The 26,986-nt window shown below is 38.2% G+C and overlaps 3 protein-coding genes across 7 annotated transcripts in view; 2 read left to right on the forward strand and 1 right to left on the reverse strand.

Annotated features, from left to right (window-relative positions):
- Window positions 1–9,844, forward strand: part of zgc:158766 (uncharacterized protein LOC100009641 homolog) — a 36,774-nt gene extending 26,930 nt beyond the window's left edge. Inside the window, exons 17-24 of one of the 2 annotated variants that reach the window (XM_036129107.1) lie at window positions 38–262; window positions 419–589; window positions 681–858; window positions 2,996–3,112; window positions 4,254–4,535; window positions 5,490–5,710; window positions 8,251–8,313; window positions 9,683–9,735. In XM_036129107.1, the coding sequence (XP_035985000.1) occupies window positions 38–262; window positions 419–589; window positions 681–858; window positions 2,996–3,112; window positions 4,254–4,535; window positions 5,490–5,710; window positions 8,251–8,295 (1,239 nt within the window). In that variant the 3' untranslated portion in view covers window positions 8,296–8,313; window positions 9,683–9,735. Of the gene's footprint in view, window positions 1–37; window positions 263–418; window positions 590–680; window positions 859–2,995; window positions 3,113–4,253; window positions 4,536–5,489; window positions 5,711–8,250; window positions 8,314–9,682 lie in introns of both variants that reach the window. The other variant, XM_036129108.1, reaches the window with a different exon arrangement.
- Window positions 9,845–9,921: 77 nt separating this feature from the next.
- The window catches only part of si:ch211-269k10.4 (uncharacterized protein LOC100150242 homolog), a 36,444-nt gene continuing 19,379 nt past the window's right edge, over window positions 9,922–26,986 (reverse strand). For 2 of the 4 annotated variants that reach the window (XM_036129115.1, XM_036129117.1), the window contains 5 exons: window positions 17,228–17,418; window positions 11,085–11,204; window positions 10,942–10,998; window positions 10,748–10,855; window positions 9,922–10,630 (listed from right to left, as the gene is read on the reverse strand). In XM_036129115.1, coding sequence (XP_035985008.1) covers window positions 10,538–10,630; window positions 10,748–10,855; window positions 10,942–10,998; window positions 11,085–11,204; window positions 17,228–17,404 — 555 coding nt within the window. In that variant the 5' untranslated portion in view covers window positions 17,405–17,418 and the 3' untranslated portion in view covers window positions 9,922–10,537. Of the gene's footprint in view, window positions 10,631–10,747; window positions 10,856–10,941; window positions 10,999–11,084; window positions 11,205–17,227; window positions 17,419–19,233; window positions 19,327–23,313; window positions 23,390–26,986 lie in introns of those variants that run through there. The other 2 variants (XM_036129116.1, XM_036129114.1) reach the window with 2 other exon arrangements.
- LOC118558656 lies at window positions 19,503–21,480 on the forward strand. The gene is made up of 7 exons (XM_036129113.1): window positions 19,503–19,717; window positions 19,799–19,964; window positions 20,084–20,179; window positions 20,277–20,333; window positions 20,563–20,682; window positions 20,768–20,884; window positions 20,973–21,480. The coding sequence occupies exons 1-7, from the start codon at window positions 19,686–19,688 to the stop codon at window positions 21,000–21,002; spliced, it is 618 nt and encodes a 205-aa protein (XP_035985006.1). The 5' UTR covers window positions 19,503–19,685; the 3' UTR covers window positions 21,003–21,480.

Genomic DNA, 26,986 nt, shown 5'->3' on the forward strand with positions numbered 1-26,986 from the left:
GAAACTTCCATCTTCCTCCATCTGCTTCTTTATCCAGAATAAGCAGCTGGAGCTTGGAGACAAGATGGATCTGGCGTCCTACCTTCTCAAGCCCATTCAGAGGATGAGCAAATATGCACTGCTGCTCAAAGATCTGATAAAAGAGTGCAGCTACTCCCAGGAACAGGAGCTGAGTGACCTCCGCACTGCAGAGGAGATGGTGAAGTTTCAGCTTCGGCACGGGAACGACCTGCTGGCCATGGATGCAATCCGCGGCTGTGATGTGAGTGCTCCAGGCTGCAGATCACGTCTCTGCATGATTAAGGCAGCTCAGGGGTCGACAGAGCTATTTATTGAAATGGACGTCATGTTGTTTTCATCCCACGAGGAACCGCATTGTTCTCTGTGACGCATGTGAGCGGCCATGTTTCCTCCCCAGGTGAACCTGAAAGAGCAGGGTCAGCTCCGCTGCCAGGATGAGTTCATCGTTTGGTGCGGACGCAGGAAATACCTCCGCCACGTCTTCTTGTTCGAGGACCTCATCCTCTTCAGCAAGACCAAGAAGATAGAGGGAGGATATGACATTTACATCTACAAACAGTCCTTCAAAGTAAGAGCTTAGATTCTTGTGCTTTTTCTTTTTTTTTTATATGCCACGGTTTATTGAGTAGAGCTAAGCTTTTCTCTCGTTTCCCGTGCAGACAGCAGAGATCGGCATGACGGAAAACGTCGGCGACAGCGGCCTTCGTTTTGAGATCTGGTTCCGTCGGAGGAAGTCGCAGGACACGTTTATACTCCAGGCCAGCTCGGCTGAGGTCAAGGCAGTGTGGACGGCTATCATCGGGAAGATCCTCTGGAGGCAGGCCCTCAGAAACAGAGGTAGGCTTACTGTCAGTAGTCATATTAACAAAGTACAAGCAGCACATGAAAGCTGCAGTCATTTCCACAATGTGTTTGCCATAATACCGTGACCACTACCAAATAAATGCGTTACATTAACGCACAGTTTACTGAGTGTATATAGATTTTGCATATATATACATTTTATTTTATTGCATTCTTATTTTTTGTCTGCACCATCAACACTAAGTCAAATTCCTTGTAAGTGCAAACCTACTTGCCGATTAAACTTGATTCTGACTCTGATTAGCGTTAGGTGCCATCTACAGGCCAGCTTGTTTTTTTTGGGAGTCTGAGAAAAAAAAATAAAAAATTCTGTCCTACCATCAAGTTTTAAATATGTTTTACTGAACTCTTCTTTAACATGTGCTTTTTGTGATCACGACTGAAGTTGAGCTTTTCCAGAAGCAAACACTCTGATAACGCTTGGAGTGAAACTAAGTGTCACGTTTGTAGATGTGAGCCCAGAATTCAGCCAACGCAGAGTACGTTTGACAGTAAAAGGTTTATTGAGAGGGTGAATCCTGGCAGGCGAGGCAGGCAGTTATGAAGGCAGGACTAGACTTGAATAGAGGACGCAGGCCGAAGGCTCACCAGAGCAGGCAGAGCGACCAGCAGGACCTCACAGGAAGCAGAGAAGACTAGCAGAAACTGAACCGAACCGAGCCAGACACAACCGGACCGCGCTAAATGCAGACCAGTTCCATGTGTGGGCTCGGCCCGGTTTTTCAGTAGCCCGGTTCTCAGATGACAAAGAGTGCATGAGCAGACCGCGTCATCTCCTTACAGCCAGCTGACATTTCAGACATTCATAATAATACTAGCTTCCTTACCGTGACACACGATTTCCAGAGATGATTCTGCTTAGCAGTGTGATGAACCTCAGCGTCTGTCGTCGTTTCCTGTGTCTCTAAATCCTGATTAGACGTTCGTTTGTCTTATCCACGTCCCAAAAGCCGACTCTATCAGGTAAATTCACCAAAAGTTGCCGTCTTCGCCTGACTCTCTGCAAACAACGAAATATCACAATTATAACCAAACACAACTTCCTGAATGTTTTCAGCCTGAATTTTTATTTGCTTGATTTCCTTCTTCAATCCCAAAGAGTAGTAGTACCACAGATCGTCACTAGGAGGCGAGGAAACCAAGGAACCGAGATAGCGTGATGTGTAAAAACGGTTGTCAGAACCAAGCTCGGCTTGGTTAACTGATCCAAGCTCGGACCGAGCTCGGCCTGGATCGGTTTAACAACAGTAGTGTAAATGGGGCTTTTGTCTTTCAGCGGGATACTGGTCTAAATCATGTGACCTACTCAACATGGAAACGATTCCACTCCCCCTTCTTCCTTTCATCTCAGTCCCCAGACCTAAATCCTGTAGAAAACATGTGGAGTATTCTGAAGAGAAGAGGGTATAGGAGAGAGATTGTGCAAAGATAATTTGTGAAAGAACCCCCTCGCTCTGTGCTCGAACCACTAATCATGTCTCATTGCCAAAATGGGTTGTACAAAGTATTAACAGCATGGGTGCAAAATTTCCCCAGTGATTTTATTAAAACACCATCAATGAGAGATTTTCTTGTCCGAGCTTAATAAATGCAAAAGGTGTTTTTTCCCAAAGATTTTCAGTGTAAGGTTTTGGTACTTTTATAAAAACACATAATTGTCAGAGTTGTCAACAGATGTGTCTGGGACTGTCAATAGAAATGCTGAAATCTTGTGACATATTAATGTAGCAAACAGAATATTATCTGAGAGCACAAGGCTGTTGGGTTTAAATGATTTTGAGTGATCTTACCTTTGTGAATTATATTGTATTTATTTTTAACTGGGTCCAACTCCACATTTCACCTGAAGGATTAAATGGATATTTTATTCACTTACCCTCCAACAATTTAATAGAAACCCTCATGCATTCCCAGAGCAGTTTCTTCCACCCTACATGGAGTCATTTAAGCATTTCCTGTTTTGTGCCGTGCTAAGATCATTCGAATGATTGAAATACACTTTAACTTTCAGACAGATGGTCTCAGAGAATCATTTAGAAACCCTGTGAGGATAACAAGATCCTAGAAGTAACATATTTATTTTTTGCTTACATTTTTTTATTTGTTTTAGAGCTGCGTATGCAGGAGATGGTGTCCATGGGGATTGGAAATAAACCTTTTATGGACATTAAGCCCAGTGATGCAGCCATCAGCGACAGAGCCATTGACTACATCATGAAGGGGACAGGTAAGCCAGGCTTCTATATTCTGATTTTACTCATTGTCATAAAGCTATCTGTCTGTTACTTTGTGACTTTAAAAAGGCAGTTTGATTTTTTGGAGGAGGCGGTTCTGTGGTTAAGGTGTGAGTAGTCAACATCTTACCTGCACCAGATAGTACTTAGAATCGTGTTAGTTTAAAGAAACAGAGAGAAGTCCACATTTGAATGTTGAGTTAAAAGTGGAATTAGTGCCAACAACTCAAATGTCAAAAGTTAACTATAGGTCATTTAATCTATAACCAGTCTGAGCACATATCTAAAGGAAATGTATGACAGTATAAAATAATTCGGACTTTTTGCCAGAAAAGACCATGTTTTTCTCCTGCTTGCTATGAGCTAAACTTTCCTATCTCCGCTAATAGGAACTCTAAAGAACCCCATTTCAAGAATCCCAAACATTCCTATTTTATCCACTTAAATCAGAACAAATTCATCCTCAAAACGTAACCTAATTCATATAAATTAGTTATCTTCTTTCCTCAATATTGGAAATTACGCTGTAAAAAATTCAGTTGTTTTTCCTGGAAAACTTTGCCCGCTGCGGTTACCAAAATCTTTCTGTAGAAAATACAGGAAAAACAGAACCACCTGTTTATTTTACAGAACAAAACTGTAGACTGCTTGCTATCTTTGTATGTATATATAACAGCTATTTTTTTTAATTATATATGATTAGGATTTTCTGTGGCACTAATGGCCCTTTTCATTAAAAGTAAGCTGTGACAGGAAGGGGGCCGAGAGAGCGGGGGAAGATATGCAGGAAAGGACTGAAGGCTGAAGTCAAACCTGGCTCAGCTGAGCCGAGGATGAAGGCTCAGTACATGGGTCACACATGTACTAAAAGATAGAATGAAAAAAAAACGCTGTTAAATATACTTTTAAAAAATTTTGCATAACGAGTAGTCCACAGTTTAATAATGTAAAACATACAGGTGGTCCTGTAAACTGGTTTACATTTTTATTCCATTTCATACTCAAATATTCTGGTAAGCACAGCTGCCAAAGTTTCTTTTTACACAGTTTACTCATGCATTTTCACCTCAGTCCATCACTTACAATTCATGCACCTAATATGTTTTTTTTTATTTTTCCCTTTTCTACCCACAGAGTGTCGGACGAGGGCGTCCATCGCAGTGTCATCATTCGAGCACTGCGCTGCGTTTAAGAGGCCCCACTCCACCATCTCCAACAGCAGCACCTCCTCCTCCAGCAGCCAGTCGTCCTCCTCCCTCCTGGGCTCGCTCAACCTCCACCTCTACTCCTCGCCGTCCCACCTGCACCCACACCTGTACCCCATGGGCAGCGTGGCCTCCTTCGCCCAGTGGCCGTACGACTGCATAGAGGAGGATGAGCTGGAGCAGGACGTCGTGAGCAGTCAGCCCTCCATGAGTCAGTGGCCACTTGATGCTTAGTTTGACTGTTTATTAAAATGAACGTTTGCCGTGTGTTTATTTCTGATTTTTTTCCCCCCCTCTCATTATTTTCTCTTCTTTAGCTCGCGAAGCATTTGCTGAAGTCTTGTTGAAAGTTTTACATGCATAATATACATTTTATATCAAGATGAAAACATTAGTGATGACGTTTTGAACAAGTGTCTTGTTTCAGAGCTGCCACTAGGAGCTGCCAAAAGCAAACGCATGCTGAAGACTGCCACTCAAAAAGTTTGGGGTCACCCTGAACATGTCCTGTTTTTCCAAGAAAACCCACATTTTAATTAATGAAATAAGTTGCAAAATGAAAAGAAAGTCTAGTTAAGACTTTGAGGTTAGGAATAATGATTTGAACTTGTTATAACAAGCTTTGCTTTCATCGAAGAATCCTCATTGCAAAAACGGATCTAATAATAAGTAAAATGTTCTTAAACTTAATGTATTTATCCTTGATTTGAGCAGGTAAATACGATTATCTGCCAATGGAATGAGTATTTTTGACCCCTAAAATAAGATAATTAGACATCCTGCACTTGAAATAAGATGATAGAGATGAATTGTTCGTATTCTAAGTGCAAAAATCTCATTCCATTGGCAAATCATCTTATTTACCTGCTCAAATCAAGGACAAATGCACTCATTTTAAGAACATTTTACTTATTTTTAGTTCCGTTTTTGCAGTGCTCCATTTGGAGCAATTACAGCATTGGAGACCTTTGGCATTCTAGCTGTCGGTTTGTTTAGCTAATTTGTGGAAATAAAATTGGGTTTATTACTAAGGATCTTTCTAAGTGACCCCAGACTTTTGAACAGTAGTCTAAGAGTTCATATAAACTGAAAACGTTTAACATCACATGATTTGTGTGTGTTTTTTTTTTTCTTGAAATATCTCCTCTCCGTGTTTGTGCGGCAGTCACTGAAAGCTCAGAGACGTCCTCCTCCCAGTGCAACTCCAGTGACAGCGTAACTGGGCTCAGCGCCCTCGCCACCCCCGGACCCCCCAGCGTCATCATGGAGAACAGCGAGCCGCCTGATTTCTTCTGCTCCTCCACGCCGCCTGCCTCCGTCGAGAACCCGTCGATGTTTCACAAAGATGAAGATCTCCAACCGCAGGCCGCCAACTTCATCACGGCTGTAAGCGCTCGGCTGATTTGTTGTTTCTCTAGAGCGTGCAAATGCAACACGTCTCCCTGGGTATTTCTTTTCTAAGGTTGCTCTGTAGTCGGCCTCACGTCTTCTGATTGGTTCAGGCGTCAGCGACATTTACAGCCTGAAGAGACATTTCCGCCCCTGCTGCCACTAAATAAAAACTGCAAAACCTACATGAAGCTTAGAGAAAAAATATGGCTCATTAGGTTTGAGACGTACATGTTGTATAAAATTTGCACCACAATTCTATCCATTTGATTTTTAACAAAGAAAAATGACAACACCGAATGACAAAGAACAGTTTCAGTCTGGGGTGGAAGGTTTGTGCAGGTATTGCATAAAATACAGCAATATTGTTCACATTATCCTTTTTAATTACCTTTTTTACATCAAAAACACGTTCCGTGCTTTCTGGAAATCTACAGAAATGAACTTTTAGTATTTTAGCATTTATTAAAATATTCTAACCAACATTGTTCATCTGAACATACGTTTTGTATGCAGCTGCTGTTAACAGCCAGAATATGGCCAAAGTTTAAACAGGTTTAAGAATTCAGTCCATGTAAAGAGCTGCAGACGGTTCTTCTTTTTGCACGTAACTAAGGCTATACTGTTGGCCCTTAAAACATAATTACAGTCCCAGTTAGAGGGGACCCCTTATCATGGGCATGAATATAAAATTAATGCTTTTAATTATGCTTTTGAATTGACTAATTGTAGCAAACTACAATCAGAGCGTGCAAAATATGACATTTATCACATTTTTAAATCTGAATTTATTACCTAATTTGGCATTACATGACCTCTCTTTTTAATTAAAATATGTAGAACGTGTGTGATGTTACCCTTATTTACGTCTAAATAAAGTCTATGCGGCAGTCCTTCTCTGTGAAAATTTCTGTCTAGGTTGTAAAAAGTGTAAAAATTGCTTCTGAGTTGGTCCTCCTCTCTCTCATACACTTCGTCTCCACTGAAAATCCTTTATCTTAGAGATGTAACCTTTTATTTTGTCGGAACAAACCTGAATAAGTGTGTCGTTAGACTTGGGGGGTGCGTAGAGGAAGAGAGCGTGCAGCGAGGTGCGATGTTACCCTTTGTTCCTATGGGGCTCAGCACTGCCTCCGTTAGTGCGGTTCGGTAGTTTCCGCTTCACTCGGGCGAATTTATGGACAATTACAAAGACTAAATATGCCGTTATATATTTCAGACAAACTGTGGAACGTCAACATGTGAAATCTAACATGCATATTAGCGATATAAAGAGAGACAGCAATTTGCGTGCGCCGACAACCTTTCACAGTCAGTGTCTGCGGCACGGCAGACAATGCATAAATTCAGCGACCATAAAAGCGTTGAAATCATATTGAAACTAAATAAATAAGATTATAGAAAAGTTAGTGGACAATCCTGTTTTATTTGATCAATGTTAGCATTTTACTCATCATGATGACGGTTGAGGCCCTGCCTCACGTGCCTCCCCACGAGTCCACGTCCCTGCTTAGCCACCGTGCCGCCACCCAACTGCTTGACAAATGTTTCACTGTTCTTAGGTTTAATAAAACTCACATTAACTCCTCCAAACCTTCTTAACTAAACTGTCGACAAATAGCTGAATATTCTGACTATAATCAGTTGTCCATGTGTTTGTCCACATGGGAAACCACAAATTTGAGTTGAGCGTGAAGTTGTTGATTTTAAGCCGAGGTCTCCTGTCGGGTTCAGCACCCTCTAAATGTCTTGGGATGTAAAACTTGCTTTCCTGGGCAGTGATCCTGGGGTTCCTCCGCTGTTCCCATAATAATTCCCTAAATAATACCCTAACCAGCTTCTTTTGGTTCAAGGCAGGGATCTACAGCCTGCAGCTCTTTGGGTCCCTTTTTTGAGTGGCTCCTCATAACTTTGGCAAGTAATGCTGCAGAAATAAGCAGCACCTTAATATAGAAAGAAAAAAACTTTCCTATATGTGCCAAGAGAAGTGGTCAAATACATCGCCAGAATGATACCAGAGGCCTGACGGCTATAGAAAGGTGCACATGGTCACGGTTTGTGCGGTCAAGATGTTTTTGGTCAAGGCACACTTTGCCCAGAGACATTTATAGGTAGGGGTTTATGAATAAAATCACCGAAGTGGTTCCTTCTATAAAAAAATAACCATAGAGAGAGAACATGTTAAATAGATCATTAGACGCTAAAAATAAAATCATATTTATTTCAAAGCTGAGTGTATGTAAACTTTTCACCATAACAGTGTGTGTATTTCTTAACCCACCCTTAATCCAGCAAAATGCAAACATAAACTTCTGCAAAGGTCTTATCTGACAACTTTTTTTAGTCCTTTTTCAGTCGTCTTATCTGTTTCTCAGCTATTAATACAGAACAGATTCTGTACCTGAATGATACGTTTAATCACTGTGAAACAACCCGCTTTGTTGAAAGTAGATTTGACCTCTGAAGAAGTGAAAGGCACATTGAGACTTTAGGTTTTCACACCGCTTCTATTTCCGTTGCTGTTTTGCTTTCACCAGAGAGCAGCCACTCACGTAGCCGTCGGCCTCTCAACAGTGGTCTGACTGGTGGGGTTTAACTCTGTAAGTAAGCTCGGTCACAGCAGTGGACATCTTTGTCGCTCTCTTTTCAGCTCCATTAACATTTGTGAGAAAACGCCTGACCCGTACTAATCTGTGTGACAATGTTTCGTTGGCGCTGATGTCCAAGTTGCATGACGGCGTGTCCTGATGGGTTCAGCAGCCTCTTAAACGTGTTGGGTGTCTGCTCCTGCATACTTCTGTCTTTTAGCTGCATCATTCTTTTTTTTTTCTCTACGTGGAACTGACTAAATGGGAAAATACAGCCTGCCAAACAGCTCGTGTTCTGCATGCTTGAACACATGCATGCTGTGGTACAGCCAGGGTTTATGGCCTTGAGATGCATTATATTTTTTATTTGTTGATAATAATAATAATAATAATAATAATAATAATAATAATAATAATAATAATAATTATTATTATTATTATTATTATTATTATTATTATTATTATTATTATTATTATTATTATTATTATTGCAGATGTCAGTTCACAAAGTGTAATAGTAATAATCTAATTATTTATCATTGTTATCACCTTCTGATTTTATTCTATCAATTCATCATTTTGGCTTGATTGTTTAGGCTTACGGTATATTTACAAAGGTTAAATTCTTAATAGATTTTTTTTCATCTTTTTTCATTTTTAATCTTCACTTTGTTTTTAAATTGTGAATGGCCTGTACTTGTACAGCGCTTTATCAAGTCTGAGGACCACAAAGCGTTTCACGACTGAAATGCTCAGAGTGTAAAATCAAACCGGCAACCCACCGGTCACCGGACACCGAACCCACCGGTCGTTGCTCCAGTGCTGCCGTCGCCCCCTTTGATTTAACCTTCATCTCCTTGATAATTCAAGATTCTCCATGCATTTTTTTTTTTAAATTGTGTCTATAATTGTTATTTCTACATTGTTTTTATTTTTTAGTACACTGACATTTTATCAGCAAGAACAACAAACCAAATTCAAATTCAAACGCAATCAACATGACTTTAGAAAAATAGTATATGGATAAAAAAAAATAAAGAGCCAAAAATAAAAGTGAACAGTAGATAAAATAAAATGAATATTTGCAAAAAAATAAAACACTACACAGTTAAATGTTATTCTTGTGTAACTCCTACTTTTTTAAAAAAATATTGCACTGCCTGAACTAAATGGCCCACGAACACATCAACTTGCAAATGACTTTGTGTGAAAGGGTGTTTCGCTTCTTGAAATTCAGCTTCACTTTGTCCCTGTCCTTGTTTGGCGTGCTCAGCGTTGCATGTTTCGCTCAAGTAGACCTTTTACCGCTGCAATATACGCACGTTGATATGCAGTCTTTTAAACGGACTATTTATGGTTGGTTCTCTGTCTTTCTCCGCAGTTGTGAAGCTTTCGTGCAGCACATTTCACACAGAGGAAAAAGGAAGATGGAAATAAAGGACGAATCGACTTTTGGAGCACTAAGACTTTATTGAACGAAACTCAACCAGAAAGGGGCATTGTATGATGATATTGTACATCACTAACACTAACACATGAAAATATATATTTTCATGGAAATATATATATATATATATATATATATATATATATATATATATATATATATATATATATATATATATATATATATATATTTCCATGGCATGGTACGTCAGAGGTCTGTACATTTGATGTAACGAGATAGTTATGTGTTTATATCGTAGATGTATTTTACAAATAAAGTAGCAGACACTTTCAGACAATGCTGCATTCTTGTATTCCTGTGACCTCTGAGTTACCACAGGTTTTGTACAGATTAATAAAAAGTTTAAAGCTGTTTTTTTGCATTTATTCCTCCGCCACACTGAGGATGGGGTGCCTGATGTTTCCACTGATAGTAAGTGTGTGAACGTAAAACCACACAGACATATCTGCAGCCCTGCGAAGGGAGACCCAGTACTACCGTTGCTCAGAAATGCAGAGTTCGAGGGTGCTGAATTGTGGTCTTTTACCCCCATATCAGAAGTGACATTTGGTTACCGCAGCTCTTGCGTTTTGCAGTCCATATCAAAACATCAGACGCAGACCACAGCCCGGGCTGCGCTGCAGGGGGTTTTGCTCCAGCGCAGGCAACAGAGACGAAGCCACACAGGAAAGCATGCAATGCGTTCCTCCAAAAAAAGCCGTTCCGCAGTTTTCTATGCACAAATCGCCTCTATATACAGAGCTAACGTAACACATTCGAGCAGCTTAATCATTTCGCCTTCCTCTCTTTGAAGAACCAGAAGCAAAGCACCACAGAGAGGAGGGTCTCGAGTCCCAACACACACAGCCCCATCACTTCAATCTGTCCAAAACAAAAACAAAAAAAAAACATCATTAACATACTGTATTCTTACATTGGAAATTAGTATGTAAGATTCTGCTCGCAAATGAGTTTCAATCAGTTTTTGGTTATTCTTACTCTAAGAAACGGATCGTTAGCTGGATTCCAACTACCCAGGTCGACGCTAATCAGAATCGCTCCGACAACAGCTACAACAATGCAGCCACAGTTAACCGCCAAAGAAACCTGCAATTAAGAAACGTGTATATATATATTTTTTTTCACATAAATATTGTTTAATAAAGTTGTCAAACCGGTTGAGTTTCACTCACAGTCAGCAACGCTGGATATTTGAACAGCAGGTTGGAAACAAGTCCGGCTATTACAAACTGTGGCAGAGGAGAGTGTAAGTTAGGCGCCATTTTGTTTTGGTCTAATTTTGTATGTTTTACTCCTGGCTGGAGCGAAGACTTACAAGGCTCCCGGTCAGCTGTGAGACTCTGAACCTAGTGAAGAGAGATTGGTCCATATGCTGCGTTGCAGCGAAGAGAATCCCCACTCCGAAACTGAGGATGCCACTCATCATCTGCAGAGACTGAGAAGACAAAGTGGATGGTTTAAAAAAAAAGTGTGTCAGCTAACATACTAAACTGGGTTATATAGCTCAGTGATCAGGTTTTATGTTAAAGGAAATAACTGTAGGCAGCACTGTAAATAAGTCTGGATTAATGGGAAAATACTTAGAGCATAAGGCAGAAAATGCTTTGTTCCAAGCAATAAGAGTCCCATATCTCATTTAGATGTGCAATTACAAATTAAGTAATGTGTTAGCTTATCAACAAAAAACATTGAGAACTTTATTGAGAGGCGTTTAGTTAAAAAAGAAAAACCTGTTTATCAGTGTCTGAGAGATGTGTTCTTCACATAGTTGTGTGGTAATAAGTTTAACGAACAGTTTTAGATGACAATTGTTCTTTAAAAGCAGCATTATATTCCAGTCCCAGCTGGAGAGATCCAGGAGATCTCACCAGTGAGAAAAAGGTTCTTGGTGGTAATAAGAAAAAGCAGGAGCAAAAGAACTTGATGAACAGAAAGGTTTTTTTTATGGTGTCTGACAATTTTTTGAAAGTAGAATTCAATTATTTGTTACCAGCAATAAAGGAGAAATGAGGAAGATTATATGTACAGCTTTTTCTAATGCACCAGAGTTTCAGCACCATGGTTCAGTCAACTGCCATACTCTAATAACAAATATGTGGTAATTCAAATATAATTGCAAATGTCCATAGTGTGCAAAAGTAAATACTTGAAAAAGTTCTGATTTTTATTAAATCATATGTTAATATTATGTAATGTTTGAAGAGGAGGGGAGGATTGTTTCAAAGTGGGTTGCAGCCTTTTAACAGGTTTCCTTCTGGGATTTTTACGTCTCTAGCTCTCCCTTCCCATCGATTCATGCTTCCCAACAGCTCTAGCATCCCTCTCAGTGTAAATCATCCCCACAGCAGTATGTTCATGGTGTGTTTAGGATGATGCGTAGTATCCTTATTCCATAGCATGAAGCACGTTGCATGTGGACAAAAAAAGTTCAGTTTTGGTCTCTTTTGACCAGACCATCTTCCTCCATGTGTTTTTAATGTGCTCTGTATGGTTTATTGCAACTTTAAACTAGATTTCCAACTGCTCTCTTTCAAAAATGGCTTTCTTCTTGCCCCTCTTCCATAAAGGTTGTGTTTGCAGAGTCCACAGGTATCACAAGTCTACAGATTCTTCCAGCTGATCTGTGGATCTCTGCAGCTCCTCCAGAGTTACTGTGGGCGCCTTTACGCCAATAAAGTTTTCCCTGTCCAGCCTGTGGGGGGAAAGCCATGTCATGTCCGGACGTCATGAAATGCTATTTTTAGATGATGGATTGAACAGAGCTTTCTGTCATCTTCAAACATTCAGATCTTTTTTTTTTTTACCTAATCCTGTTTTAAAGCTCTGCACAACTTTCCCCCTGACCAGGCTGCTGTGTTATTTATGAGGCTGATTGTTCAACCTCTGAGTCCTTCAAACAACAGCTGCATTTATACGGAGATTAAGTTTCTCACAGGGAGTTAACTAACTGATGAAGCAATGTTCGAAGATAAATGGTTGCCATGGATTTAGTTTTTCTGATTATCATTCAGAGAAAAAAAAAACAGTGTTGTAAAGGAAGTATAGATTTAGACATGTCTCCGTTTCGTTTGTATCATGAAGTTGGTTAGGGTTTCTACTGACTTTATAAAAAAAAAAAAAAAAAAAAAAAAACATTTCCTTGCACTGAATTTTTTTTTACAGTGTGAGACTATGCTACTGCACTAAAAGTCGAATCTATTTTAAGGCCAGTCAAGTTCAGTAAAGCAGACTTATTTCCCAGATTTCAATTTTGTTGTAACTGCAACATGTTTCTTGTCTTGTGTGTCATTTAACGTATTCAAATTCTACATTTTGTAGGAAAAGGAAATTATGGATTTTGTGTTGCATTTTTAATTTAGCTATGCATTTTCCTGGAAGTAAAGGGATGCAAGGGATTGTTGTGTGTAAGTTGTTCAGTGTAAGACGTTTATGTTTTCTACAGCGAAAAAGTGCCTAAATAACACATATTTGTGGGAAAGGCAAGTTGTGACGCATACCCTGAGCTACAAACCCAATGGCCTAAACTGAGGTGTAAAATTGTACAATGCATATGATTTACATTTTTTTTAAAAGGCAGAACAGTTGTACACTTTTGGAGTGTTGGACTATAACGTGTGAAACTTTGGTCTTTGCACATACAACTGGCGCAAGCGAGCACACATAAACCGATACTTCCTCTTGCTGCTTGCCCAGAAGAGCAAACAAACTCTTCAGTGCTCTGTTTTTATATGTGTTATCTCAGCCTCCATCTTGAGCTGTCTGCTATCTCACAGAAAAAGTTTTTTAAAAATCTCGATGTTTTTTTTTTTTTTCCACCTCTGAGTAATAAGCACAGTGGATCTACGGTTTTGCAGCTTAGACTGAAGGCCTCTTCTGCACACCTCCCTAAGAAGCCACCTTCAGACCACATCTTAAAATCTCTTCAGATGAGATGCAGTTGCCCTAGAAACATCAACCTCCTGAAAAATGTGGGACATTAAACCTACAGCTGCTTGTGCTGAGCAAAGTGTTTGTCATCAACATGTCAGTGTCTGTAACCCTCACGTGAACGTCGATCTCGATAAGAAATTGTTGTTTCATGTCTTTTACAGCGGGGTTCGTAAAAGTTGGCAGAATTTTTAATATTTCTGGCCACATTGTAGAGAAAATTAATTACGATAGACTACAAACACATTTATGTCAATTATGATAAGTTGCCAAACAAAAATGTACATAAACTAGTTCTAAACTAGTTCCCAGCTTTTATATCAACAGTTGCTTGAAGCCTTTTCTGTTAGCTGGTAAAGCTCGCCATTGTTCTTGGCAAAAAGCCTCCAGTTCCTGCGAGTTGTTGGTTGGTCTTGGATAAACTGCACGTTTGAGATCTTCACAAATTATTTCAATAACACAAAGGTTAGAAGGCTGAGGTGGACACACTACAGAACCTCCATTTCTTGCTGCGGTAGCCAATGATGGGTCCACTTGGCCGAAGACGTCCCAAAGCCCAGCTTCCAAGCTGCTAAGTACACTTTTTTTTTTCTGATAACCCGCTGGACTCATCTTGCTGTTTGTTTTCTGTTTCCTGTGCTTTTGTGGCTCAAACGTCCCCACACCATCAGTGATCGACCTCCGTGTTTCACAGTAGGTAGTGAGTTGTCATTTTTCTCTAGTGTTCGTGGTTGTGGCCATAACTTCTGAGTTTGTTCTCTACGCTGTTTTGAGAACCTGTCTCTGTGCCGTTTAGAATATCAAACGACTTTCTTCTTTCTTGTTCTTCTCACCATGCAGCCAATTTTTCAAGTGTCACCCCATTTTCTAAAAACTACTACATTTCTTTTTTTCAGTCCTGAATGTAACCTGTTATTTGTTATGTTATTTTTATTTTTTTATTTTTTTTGCACCCTGCGAAGTTTTTAAGGGAGTTGTATCTATTTTGTGGTTGTTGTTGGTGTTGTTGCTGGTCTGTCTAACCTTGTGTAATAGCTAGTAATGTAATAACAGCGGATAACATAATACTTGACTTCTTTGAGTCAGTAACATTCAGTAACATTCTACCAATATTGTCACAAGTTATTATGCTAAAAACATTTGAAAATGTCGTCACCTATAAAATATAGGTAAATTGATTTTCATTGTTGTCACATACATTCATCAAGGACATGTTCCAGGCTTTCAACAATAAGGGTTTTTGTATTAGTCGTACAAAATTAATGTAGAATATTGTGTATTTGCTTAAATATTTTTGATGTATAATTCCATGTATAAAGGAATATTATTTACTTAATAAATGTAAGGTACAATTGATAGTTTGGTATGTTGAGAGATGTTGATTTGCTTGCTCAGTGTTGAATAACCAGTGACTTAAAGGTGACCTATTATGGAAATTTCACTTTTTACCCGATTTTGTACTTCCATTTGGGTCTCCACTGCTTCTAGAAACAGTCCTAGTGCTAAAAAAACAAAACAAACATCCAGCTGTTTTTGGCAATAAGTAAATGTTTTGTTGGTATTTGGAAAACGGGCCGTTTATAAAAAAAACTACCGCTTATAAAGTCACAATCAGGGGCATGTCCCCTCACCAAGCAACCCCAGTGATGTAACATATAAAAATAACCTTTTGACTTTTAAATCACATCTTACATTGACGTTATGATTATTATTAGAATAAATCCCATACGTAACTTAACATTGGCATTAATGCATAACAAAAAATATGCACATAATCGCATTATATACATACAACAATAGCTGAAAAGACACAGTCTACTAATGTATAGCATGATGCTAATCTGTGCAGATTAGCGCTATTAGAGTTTTATTTTTTTCTCTGATTCTTGTAGCGTAAAGCAACCAAAAGACCTTCTAGAAATTTCTTACTTGAACAAACTTTATAAAAACATTACCCTAGCAGACAGATATTTCTAAGCAGTTGAGAAGATATAACAGGATAGTTTTAAGGTATAGTGGATGATTTTTTTCCAGAAATGTAGATAAGAAATGCCCAAGTTACGTATTGAATAACTAAGCATGCACAAGACCATCCTACCCGCTCTTCTACTCCTCAAGGGGAGCACGCATCAAATGAGCGTGCACGAGCGTGCACAGCCCTGTTGACCTCGTGCACAGCTCTATTTACAACCTGTCCGCATCACTCAAAGACATAAACTTAGCAAAACGAGATATTTACATTACACTGTGTTGGATTTGCCACAGGTAAGTGGCAATGAAGGGCTGAAACTGAAGATCACTGGATAGATACATAAACACTAGAAGTGTGCATGTGTAGCAAGGGGAAAGTAATGAGAAACAACCACACACAATGGTGTTAGGGGAGCATGTCACAAAGATTGGCATTTGGGACAACCAGTAGATAAGATTATCCCCCTGGAACACAAAGCCAAAAGAAGATCGGCCACTATACCTCAAAAATTCAATTAAATTTGATTCAAAAATACTTAATTAACCCCAAAGGGAAAATAAATGATGGTGTAATTCGTAGGAGTTTCTTTAAGAAGTTTTTGTAGATGGCGATGGCTGCAGTCAGGAAGGATCTCTTGTACCGTCTGTCTTCATTTGATCTAGAGAAGCCTCTGACTGAAAACACTCTGTTGTTGTACAACAGTCTAATGAAGAGGACGCTTAGGGTTGTCCGTAACGTTCTTCATTTTGTGAAAAGTTTGTAGATAATAGAGTCGACTCTGTGGCATCGTATACAAACATGGCCTTAAACGTAGCTCTCTCAAAGGTAGCTCTGTAGGAAGAAACCATTCAGATGCTGTTGCTGCATCTTTGCTGGTTGTGCAGGAGGCTTCACTTCTTCAGTTTCTGAAACTGACTCGGGGTCTAAGTTGTACTGTTGCATCTGTTTGCAGCCATTTTTACATGTATAAAGTGTGGGTTTAAACACTGAGTTGGCGGGAGTGGGGGGGGGGGGGATAAAATTGACAGAGCCTTAAAAATAGCTCATTCTGAACGGAGCTCAAAATAGATGAAACTGGGGAAGTGAAATCTCACTGTTTGTGAATGATTATGTGCAACAAAAAAAAAGAAGTAGCAAACCTTTTTTGTATAGCCCATATACTTATCCTACAAGTTGGAAAGGAAGCATAATAGGTCACCTTTAACACCCTTTTACATTATTGGCAAAATGTAATTGGATAAAAAAAACATTGTGAACATATTATTGACTTTACTGCATTTAAAATTGCAAAAATGATGACCATATTGACCATCATTACATTATTGCTTGTTGGTACGTTATCAAGCCAAAATGTCCAGGTTATGCAAGCTTTTGATCCGGATCTTCAGGATAGTATCTGTTTTATTATGATTTATAAGGAGCAAACATTATTTATCTTTTTTTTCGTTCACTTACTACGAGAGAAAGAAAAGTTTTTGCATCATTCATTCAAGTGAAAAATTAAACTGATGAGCACTGCAGCACGTTTCATGACCACAAGCATTTTTTTACCACCTTACCCCTAACACTGCTGGCTGTTTCTGCAACAAGTCGTGCAGTTGGCCTTTTTCTTCTGGCAGTATCTCTGAAGCCTGGTAGTATCGGATCAGAGACGGCGTGGGAGGAGGCTGCCTCTTTCCTGTTAGCGGGACCGCATCTTCCTCTTGGATGTCCATGTCTACGTCGGCAGAGGCCATGGTGCTTCTTTAACCTGGAGGGATAATCTCATCATTATCTATGTTTCAACATTTTTCTTTCATGTCAGCGACACTTTCACACTGTGACAATTACAACTTTATGGCACAGTGATGTAGAGGTTAAGGAGTTCATCCTGCAATTGCTGATCCCCCGCTCTGACCTTATTCCATTTACCATTGTCCGGTTGGTCTGAAAAACTGCAGTTAAAGGTACACCTCAAAAACTAAAAACAACGTCAAAAGGTTAATTTATTTCAGTAACTTCATCAAAAAAGCAAAACATATTATCACAGATTCACTAAACGCAGGCTGAATTAGGATGCTTGTAGCTGTTTGATTTTGATGTTTGTCGCTTCCGTCAAAACTCTTTTTCAGGAAATTTGAATATTACAAACAAAGCAATGATATTATTTTACAGCCGGAAATGTTTTATTGTTTCCCATAGAATCACGGGGGAGGCTGTTCACTTGACAGACAGCTCCCTCCATAAGAAGAGTGAGCTACTGAAGGTCACTGCTAGAGACCCTGGCTGTTCAGAGGGCTATATCTGAGAATATTAATGGAAGGTTTAGTGGAAGGAAAAAGTGTGGTAGAAAGACACGCAACAACAACTATAGGGGGTGATATGAATGGGACATTTTAGGAAATCGATATCCCAGAACCAGGCAGAAGAGAGGAAATAATCTATAGGACCCGTGATGTTTTGAGTCCAGTGTGAAGTTTCCATGTGACCGTGTAACCAACAGGTTTTGACTTTGTGCTTCCTTAAGCAAGTGAGATGTTGATTTAATTTTTCAGCAAGACTGCCAAAAGTATCATGAACACCATGGCAGGGTGATTAGCTGAGTGATCAGATGAGCTGAAAGCCACTATCACAATTACCTGAGCTTAACACATCAGCAGAACCACAGGTCCAATCCATACCGTGTTAATAAAATCATGCAAAATCAGCCTAGACCAAGGACTGAGTGCATGGTGAACAGTACATGGACATACTTTTCAGTAGACCAATATTTCTGTAATGAAAATCCAATTTTGTTAGGTCTCGTGTAATCTTCAAACTGGGAAACTGAATTTGGGCTTGTCATTAGCTCTAAGCCATGATCACCAAAGTTAACAGAAATAATCTCTTGACCTACATCACTCTTTCTCTAATGAATATCAGTAATATGTGAGCTTCACTTTTTAAGTTCAATTGTTGAAACAAAATCCACTTTTCAAATACTTTGTGATTCATTGAGATCTACCTGTCAAATACATATTATGGTAATGAAAACAATTATTAATAATAATTGGCTGTTTTTCATAGTCTAAGAAATATGAAATGACAGTTCATGCCGATTACATTTGATATCAGAAAGTAGCATCAGTGTTTGACAGAAGTGACCTCTTATTTGCTGCTATATGGGACTGATACCATATTAGAGACAGCTTTTATATTGTGAGTCCCAATAAAAGCTTGTCTTTGGCTACAAAGACAATTTTATGTGCATATAATAGTGTTGGGTTTGGTTGGTAGGATAATTATAACAGTTTAAATATGCATACTAATTTAGTTCATTCCTGTTACTTTACAACAATACCTGCAACACAAACAGCAAAAGCAAAACAGCCCTTGACCACCATTAAAGAACCTGTGCTTGCTGTAATATTTGATTAGAAATTAACGTTTGTATCTTAGATTAACTTAACGAGCAGATAAATTTAGAAATAAATATTTCAGATAAAAACTTAAACTCGTAAACTCCTCCTGCTTGTAGTGTTAAATTGTTAAAAAAAATCTCTTTACTTCTTAATTCGAAAAACATATTTTAAAGCAACAATCTTACCGTGTTTCACTCGAGGAGAATCTATTTCGTTCTGTGTTTCAAGCAAGGGTCTCTCTCTACAGAAATGGTTTCTACTTCCCTAAAGACAATCACTCATGAGGTCATTACCCGCTTTAACTTCCTCACCCTGACACTCGTCTCTGGGAAATTATTCAGTCTGATCAAAAGCTAATCTTTCTGTGGTCTTTCTGCATTTCCCTTTAAATGAATGCACTCTTTAGAATGACATTAAATGAATGCACTCTTCAGAAATACACTAATCTAATTCTGTATGAATAGGTCCAAATTTCGAAAGTTGACATATTTGTTCAAAGCTGTTTGCATGCAAACCTGTGTGTGTGGTTGTGAGAGGTGGTGTGGGCGTAGTGTGAAGGTGGAGAGTCAACCAGAGAAGACATTTGGTGTTAGAGGTCATTTCCTCATCGGACTAATGAGACAAAGCTGCAGGTTTCATGTCTGAATCGAACAAAGGAAGGACAGGAAGGTAAATCTGGATTTAATGAAAACATTAAGAACTGATCACCATCAGAAACACAAGCTGCTCTGACACTTTAGAGTGTTGCAGGAAAATGAGGAAGACGTTTGCTTGTGATGAATCGATGATCATCACCATCCCAATCGGGAGCCTGAAGAACATTCAGGAGGGTCAGCTGATGCCGGAGAACTTCCACTGTGTGTTCAGGGATAACTACAAGGTGTTTGCTGTCAGAGGAAAGCCGAAACCACTCGGGGTGAGTTCAACAGCCCAACGCTGTAGGTTAAACTTTAGGCATGTGCTTTTCTGCTGTCATCCTACAGAGTTTCCTGTATTCTCTTTTATTTTTCTTTCCTTTTTTTTCTTTTTTATTAGGCAGCTCAAGCAATTGCTGGTGTTTTCATTTTTACTCTTGGAATGATTTACCAGGAGCAATCTGCCATGTTCACCTGCATTCCTTCAAGTGTTCTGGTAAAAATATTTAAAATGGCCACAAATTTTGCGTTTCTTTTGTTTTCCAAGTGTGGTTATAATTTCACCCAATTAATATTATGTATTTCTTTGTTAGTTTTTGATCTCAGGCATGCTGTCCTATGCCGCAGGGAAATGTCCAAACATGCATGTGGTAAGAAAGATAAACATCAAAAGTTAAAAAGAGTTCCTCTACAAATAATAAAAATTAAAAATAACCTCACAGATTCACAGCTTAAATTTGTTTTGAGAACTGTCTACTTATTATGACTCTACTAAATTAAAATCTCTAAATGGTTTTATTATACCAAAACGTTACGGTTTTTGTTGCATCTTATGTTGGAGTTCTCTACATGTTGCCTCGACTTTTTTTCACTTTTCAGACCAAACTGTCCTTCTCCCTGAACATCGTCAGCTTCTTCGGTTCACTGGTCGCCTTTTCGTACTGCATAACCATGTTTGATCATCCTAAGAATCCATATAATGGCACTAAGCATTACCAGGTAAAATACAAAATCAGCATTTTTCATCCAGTCAAGTGTTGCTCAGCAGGATTCTTAGTATTTGTGCACTTTCTTTTATGTTCAGTTAAGTCATGGGATTGTCGGCCTGATCATGACTCTGCTGGTCTTTGAATGCATGATGGCACTCTTCTTGATCTACTGGTTGAGTAAAGCTGTATGCAGAGAACATTTCAACACCTTGGTATGCATGTTATTTCCTTCATATCAACTTTTGCTAAACATACAAGAGAGCATGTGAAGTCATTAATCTGTCTTGTTTTTTTCTGCAGCCCATCATCATGCTGAAGCGGGAGGACTGAATGAAGAACACAGAGCAGAGCAAGAAATGATCAGCTCCTGACCACGTTTTCATTTTACACCATTACAATTCAACATTATTTTAGCAATTTTTGCTGCTTTGCTAAAAAGGCAAACAATGTGGAAGTCTGTTTAAAAGCACACAAATAGAACTTTCATATTTAAAATACATCACTGCTGTAATTTAAATAGCTTACTTGTTCTGTACAGTTCTTTTTATTGTAACACATACAGGCTTGTTTGTGTTATCACATTAGATGTTATGTTCAGCTGCACTGGCTGATGTGTGCAAAGTGGCTTTGAAACACTTAAAGTTCTTAAAAGTTTTTTGGTTTTTTACATTTCTAGAAAAAAACTCTCTGTTCTTCCTCTGACAAAGTGCAAATATTAGAATGAAGTTTCTATTTGGATATGAACCTTTTGCAAGTTGAACTATGGTAAATAAAGAAGTGATTTAACTTTGTAACTATTAAAAACATCTTGAACCTTAAAAGGTTGCTTCACCATTTTGTGTTTTTAAAACATCTGGTCATGTTTTTTCCAATTCATGTCTGAACGTGGATTAATGTTTGTGTTTATTTTCTTACTGAACATTAAAAGTAACATAAACATATTTCATGTAAACGCAACATGTTACCAACTGTGCAATTTGTTTTCTTTTATAGATATTTAAAATAAGTTATTGGCATTTGTTAAGTTGAAAAACATAGGTTACATATGTTTATATAACCGTAAATGAATGTGTGTTTTCATTATATACAAAATACAGAGTTTTTTCTCTGCACTCATGGTGAAAAAAATGGCTATACTATATTATAGAGAACAACATTTCTAGCTCTAGGTTTACTGTTAAGTACTATCTAGTTAATGTGATAGAATACACGTACAACTTCCTGTTTTATCTGATATAATAACATCAGTGCACATGGGAAAGTGCTCTGTGAACATTTATAAAAAATATCTACTGCATAATGTCTACAGATAAATGTTTTGGGGGGAGATATGAAAAACCACATTCATCACTCTCAAATTTTTTAGACAAAAACTCAAATTGTGTAAACTGTATACTGGTCACAAACTTAAGTAGTGGACGTCTGAAATCTTTCGCTGAGTGAAATAATGTCAAAAGAAATTAGGTGCAAAACTTTGATTCTGTACCTTTATCCTCTCCATCCATATTTTGGGAACTTGATATCCAAATGACATGCAAAGTTTATATACGTCTGAAAATTACACATTGGGTCACTGAGCAAAAGTCAGGTTCTTTTGAAAAAATTGTACTTCATCCAAATTTTGAAATCAGATAAGCAGCGGGTGATGGTGGAGTAGATATTGAGGTTTGTCGATGGAGAGGAAATGTAAATCTTTATGTCATCAGCATAGCAGTAAAAACGGATGCTATGATGACAGATGATGTTACCAAGAAAAAGCATGTAGAGGTATAAGCATAAGGGGACCAAGAACTGAACCCTGGGGAACACCCTGGGATAGAGGGACCATGGAGGAGGAGCATAAGTTAATGTGAATGAACTGTTGATTTGTGAGGTCTGTTAGGTCTCATCATGTAATCTTCTAATTAAGTAACTGAATTTGGGCTCATCAATAGCTCCAAGCCATAATCCTCTAAATTAACAGAAATAAACTCTTGACATATATCACTCTTTGTCTGATAAATCAGTGTAATATGTGAACTTCACTTTTTAAGTTCAATTATTGAAACACAATTCACTTTTCAGTGATTTTGTGATTCATTGAGATCTACCTGTATTATATAGTCCAATACGATGTATGATAATGGAAAAACAAAAAAAGGATTCTTTGTCATATTCTACAAAATACAAAATGGAAGTTCATGCAAATCACATTTGATATCAGAATGTAACATCAGTGCATACTTATAGTAACCTTTTATTTCCTACTTTACAGGGTTGATACGAGATGATGGCTTTTATGTTGTGTGTCCTAATAAAAGCTTGTCTTTATATTCAGAATTATGTACATATATCAAATACCATTGGGTTTGTATGAACACACGGATGTCTAAAATGTGCATGCTGATTTAGCTAATTGTTGTAGCTTTACAACAAAACATATGATACAAACAACAAAAGTAGAACAGCCTGATGTTGCTGCAATATTAAATTAGAAAATGACATTCGTATTATAGATTTCTAACTTAACGAGGAGATACATTTAGAAATAATTATCTGAAATTTGATTAAAGCTCATAAACCTATCCTGCTTGTAGTGTAACATTGTTCAAGAAATGTTTTTGCTTTTTGATTAAAAAAACATAATTTAAAACATTCTTACCGCACGTCGCTCAAGGAGAATCTATATCGCTCTGTGTCTCAAGCAAGAGTCTTGGTTTCTTCTTACCTAAAGACAATCAGTCATGAGATCAGTAGCCGCTTCATTTGGTTCTTCCTCACCCTGACACTCGTCTTTGTGAAAACTTTTCAATTTGGTCCAAAGTTGATCTTTCTGTGGTCCTTCTATGTTTTCCTTGTTAAATGAATGCACTATTTGGAAATAAACAAACTCTGCATAAATAGGTCACAGTTTGAAAAGATAAACTATTTGTTGAAATCGCTGTTTGCATGCAAACGTGTGTGGTTGGGAGAGGTGGTGTGGGCGTAGTTGGAAGGCGGAGAGTCAACGAGAGAAGAGACATTCGAGATCATTTCCTCATCGGACTAATGAGACAAAGCTGCAGGTTTCATGTCTGAATCGAACAAAGGAAGGACAGGAAGGTAAATCTGGATTTAATGAAAACATTAAGAACTGATCACCATCAGAAACACGAGCTGCTCTGACACTTTAGAGTGTTGCAGGAAAATGAGGAAGACGTTTGCTTGTGATGAATCGATGATCATCACCATTCCAATCGGGAGCCTGAAGACCATTCAGGAGGGTCAGCTGATGCCGGAGAACTTCCACTGTGTGTTCAGGGACAACTACAAGGTGTTTGCTGTCAGAGGAAAGCCGAAACCACTCGGGGTGAGTTCAACAGCCCAACGCTGTAGGTTAAACTTTAGGCATGTGCTTTTCTCCTGTCATCCTACAGAGTTTCCTGTATTCTCTTTCATTTTGCTTTCCTTTTTTTTTAAATTAGGCAGCTCAAGCAATTGGTGGTGTGTTTGCTGTCTCACTTGGAGGGATTTCCCAAGAGACACCCATCAACATCTTCTGCATTGTTTCATGTGTTCTGGTAAAAATATTTAAAATGGCCACGACTTTATCCATTTTTGTTTATCTGATATGGTTATAATTTTTTTTTTTTTTTAGTTTTTGATCTCTGGCATGCTGTCCTATGCTGCAGGAAAATGTCCAAACATACATGTGGTAAGTAAGACAATTTAAGACAGATAAAAATTAATAGCTAAAGAAGTTTCTATAAAAATAACAAAAATAATAAAATAAAAAAATAAGCTAACTGTATTGCACCCCTTCAGTTTGAGTGAGAAACGTCTATTTATTTCAACTCTATGGATACAACCATACCATAGAGTTTAGAGAGCTCCATTTAGAGAGCTTAATAGCTCTCTAAATGGAGCTATTAAGCCAAAATTTTACGGTTCATGTTTTCATCTTGTGTTGGAGATCTCTTCATGCTAACTAGTTTTTTTTGTTCTGCATTTCAGACCAAACTGTCTTTCTCCCTCAACATCATCAGCTTCTTCTGGTCATTGGCAGCTTTTTCTGTCTTTGTGGTCATTGTAATTTTTTATCGTGGTTTTCGTTCTCGCCCTATCTATTACCAGGTAAAATCCAAAATCAGCATTTTTCATCCAGTTAAAGTGTTACTCAGCAGGATTCTTAGGATTTGTTCACTTTCTTTTATGTTTGGTGCAGTTAGTTCCTGGGATTGCCGGCCTGATCATGACTCTGCTGGTCTTTGAATGCATGATGGCGCTCTTCTTGATCTACTGGTTGAATAAAGCTGTATGCAGGGAACATTTCAACACCTTGGTATGCATGTTATTTTCTTAATATAAACTTCTGCTATTCATACAAGAGAACATGTGAAGTTATTAATCTGCCTTGATTTTTTTTCTGCAGCCCATCATCATGCTGAAGCAGGAGGACTGAATGACGAACACGGAGCAGAGCAAGAAATGATCAACTCCTGACCATGTTTTTGTTTTACAGCCTTTTACAGTGTATTCATATTTACAATACATCACTGCTGTAATATAATTAGCCTACATTTTTGTATAGTTCCTTTTTTGTGATGTCTGCATGATCGTTCTTTATAAAGCAATGTTGTAAAAAGAAAGACCGATTCTCTTACCAATAAAATTCTGTGAGAAACATTTGTGTCTATATATCTAAGTCTGTCAGAAAACTAACAAGCTCAGTAGGTTAAATCCTCTTGAGACGCCTTGATAATGGAGCCGGCCCACCAACGTCTGTATATACAATGAACATATGAAATTGCAGTGCGCATGCCCAACACACTCTCAGTAGACAGCAATGAGGCACAAATTCTCTGGCCCCAAGCTCACATTGTCCAATCAGAATACTTGAATTACACACGTTACGTTTATGTTCTGCCGGATAGTGTGTGACCATCTAGACAAGGCAAATTTATTTGTATTGCACACACAAGGACAATGCAAAGTGCTTTGGGTGTGGTGGAAACGTAAATTTGTATGTCATCATACATAGCAGAGGAAATGGAAGCAATGTCGATGCATGATTTTACCAAGACAAAGCATGTAGAGGATGAAGAGGAGAAGAACATGCAACGAACCCTGAGGAACACCCTGAGATAAAGGGGCTATGGAGGAGGAGCAGAAGTTGTGAGGTAGGACTGTCAGATCTTAATCTTCTGATTAAGTAACTGAATTTGGGCTTATCATTAGCTCTAAGCCATCTTCCTCTAAGTAAACAGAAATAAACTATTGACATATATCACTTTTTCTCTGATAAATCTGAGATTCCATTTATAAGTTCAGTTATTGAAACAAAATTCATTAAGCTCGACCTGTATTATAGAGTCCAATACAATGCCTGATGGTCTTTGAATGCACGATGGCGCTCTTCTTGATCTACTGGTTGAGTAAAGCTGTATGCAGAGAACATTTCAGCACCTTGGTATGCATGTTTTCAACTTCTGCTATTCATACAAGAGAACATGTGAAGTTATTAATCTGTCTTGTTTTGTTCTGCAGTCCATCATCATGCTGAAGCAGGAGGACTGAATGAAGAACACAGAGCAGAGCAAGAAATGATCAACTCCTGACCACGTTTTTGTTTTACAGCCTTAAAATTCAACAGGATTTCAGCATTTTTTGCTAAAAAGGAGAACAATGGGGAAGTCTGTTCAAAAGCACACAAATAGTGTGTTCATATTTACAATACATCACTGCTGTAATATAAATAGCTTACATTTTTGTATAGTTCCTTTTCTGTGGAGTCACTGCATTTGGGGCCAGTGGGATCTGGCCCCACCAGATGTCGCTGTGGAACTCTATGTTCACAATAATCAGCGGGACATGATCGTTCTTTATAGATCAGAATGTAACATTAGTGCATACCAATTATTTTCTACAATATAGGGTTGATACTAGATGATGGCTTTTATGTTGTGTGTCCTAATAAAAGTTCATCTTTGTATTCAGAATTATGTACATATGTAAAATACTGTTGGGTACAAAAATTATGACAGATGTTTAAAATGTGCATACTGATTTAGCTAATTGTTGTAGCTTTACAACAAAACATATGATACAAACAGCAAAAGAAGAACAGCCTGACGTTGCTGCAATATTAAATTAGAAAATTACATTTGTATTATAGATTTCTAACTTAACGAGCAGATACATTTAGAAATAATTATCTGAAATTTGATTAAAGCTCATAAACTCATCCTGCTTGTAGTGTGAAATTGTTCAGGAAATATATTTGCTTTTTAATTTGTAAAACATATTTTAAAACAATCTTACCGCGTGTCGCTCGAGGAGAATCTATTTCGTTCTGT

The sequence above is a fragment of the Fundulus heteroclitus genome, unplaced genomic scaffold (genome assembly GCF_011125445.2).
Source record: "Fundulus heteroclitus isolate FHET01 unplaced genomic scaffold, MU-UCD_Fhet_4.1 scaffold_140, whole genome shotgun sequence".
In the NCBI taxonomy this organism is placed as follows: domain Eukaryota; kingdom Metazoa; phylum Chordata; class Actinopteri; order Cyprinodontiformes; family Fundulidae; genus Fundulus; species Fundulus heteroclitus.

Excerpts from the sequence above, each read along its gene's own strand:
- LOC118558656 (XM_036129113.1), top strand. The coding sequence starts at position 19,686 with ATGTCTGAATCGAACAAAGGAAGGACAGGAAG. Across the intron at positions 19,718-19,798 it reads AACAAAGGAAGGACAGGAAG|GAAAATGAGGAAGACGTTTG; the intron begins GTAAATCTGGAT and ends AGAGTGTTGCAG. Across the intron at positions 20,683-20,767 it reads ATGGCACTAAGCATTACCAG|TTAAGTCATGGGATTGTCGG; the intron begins GTAAAATACAAA and ends TTTTATGTTCAG.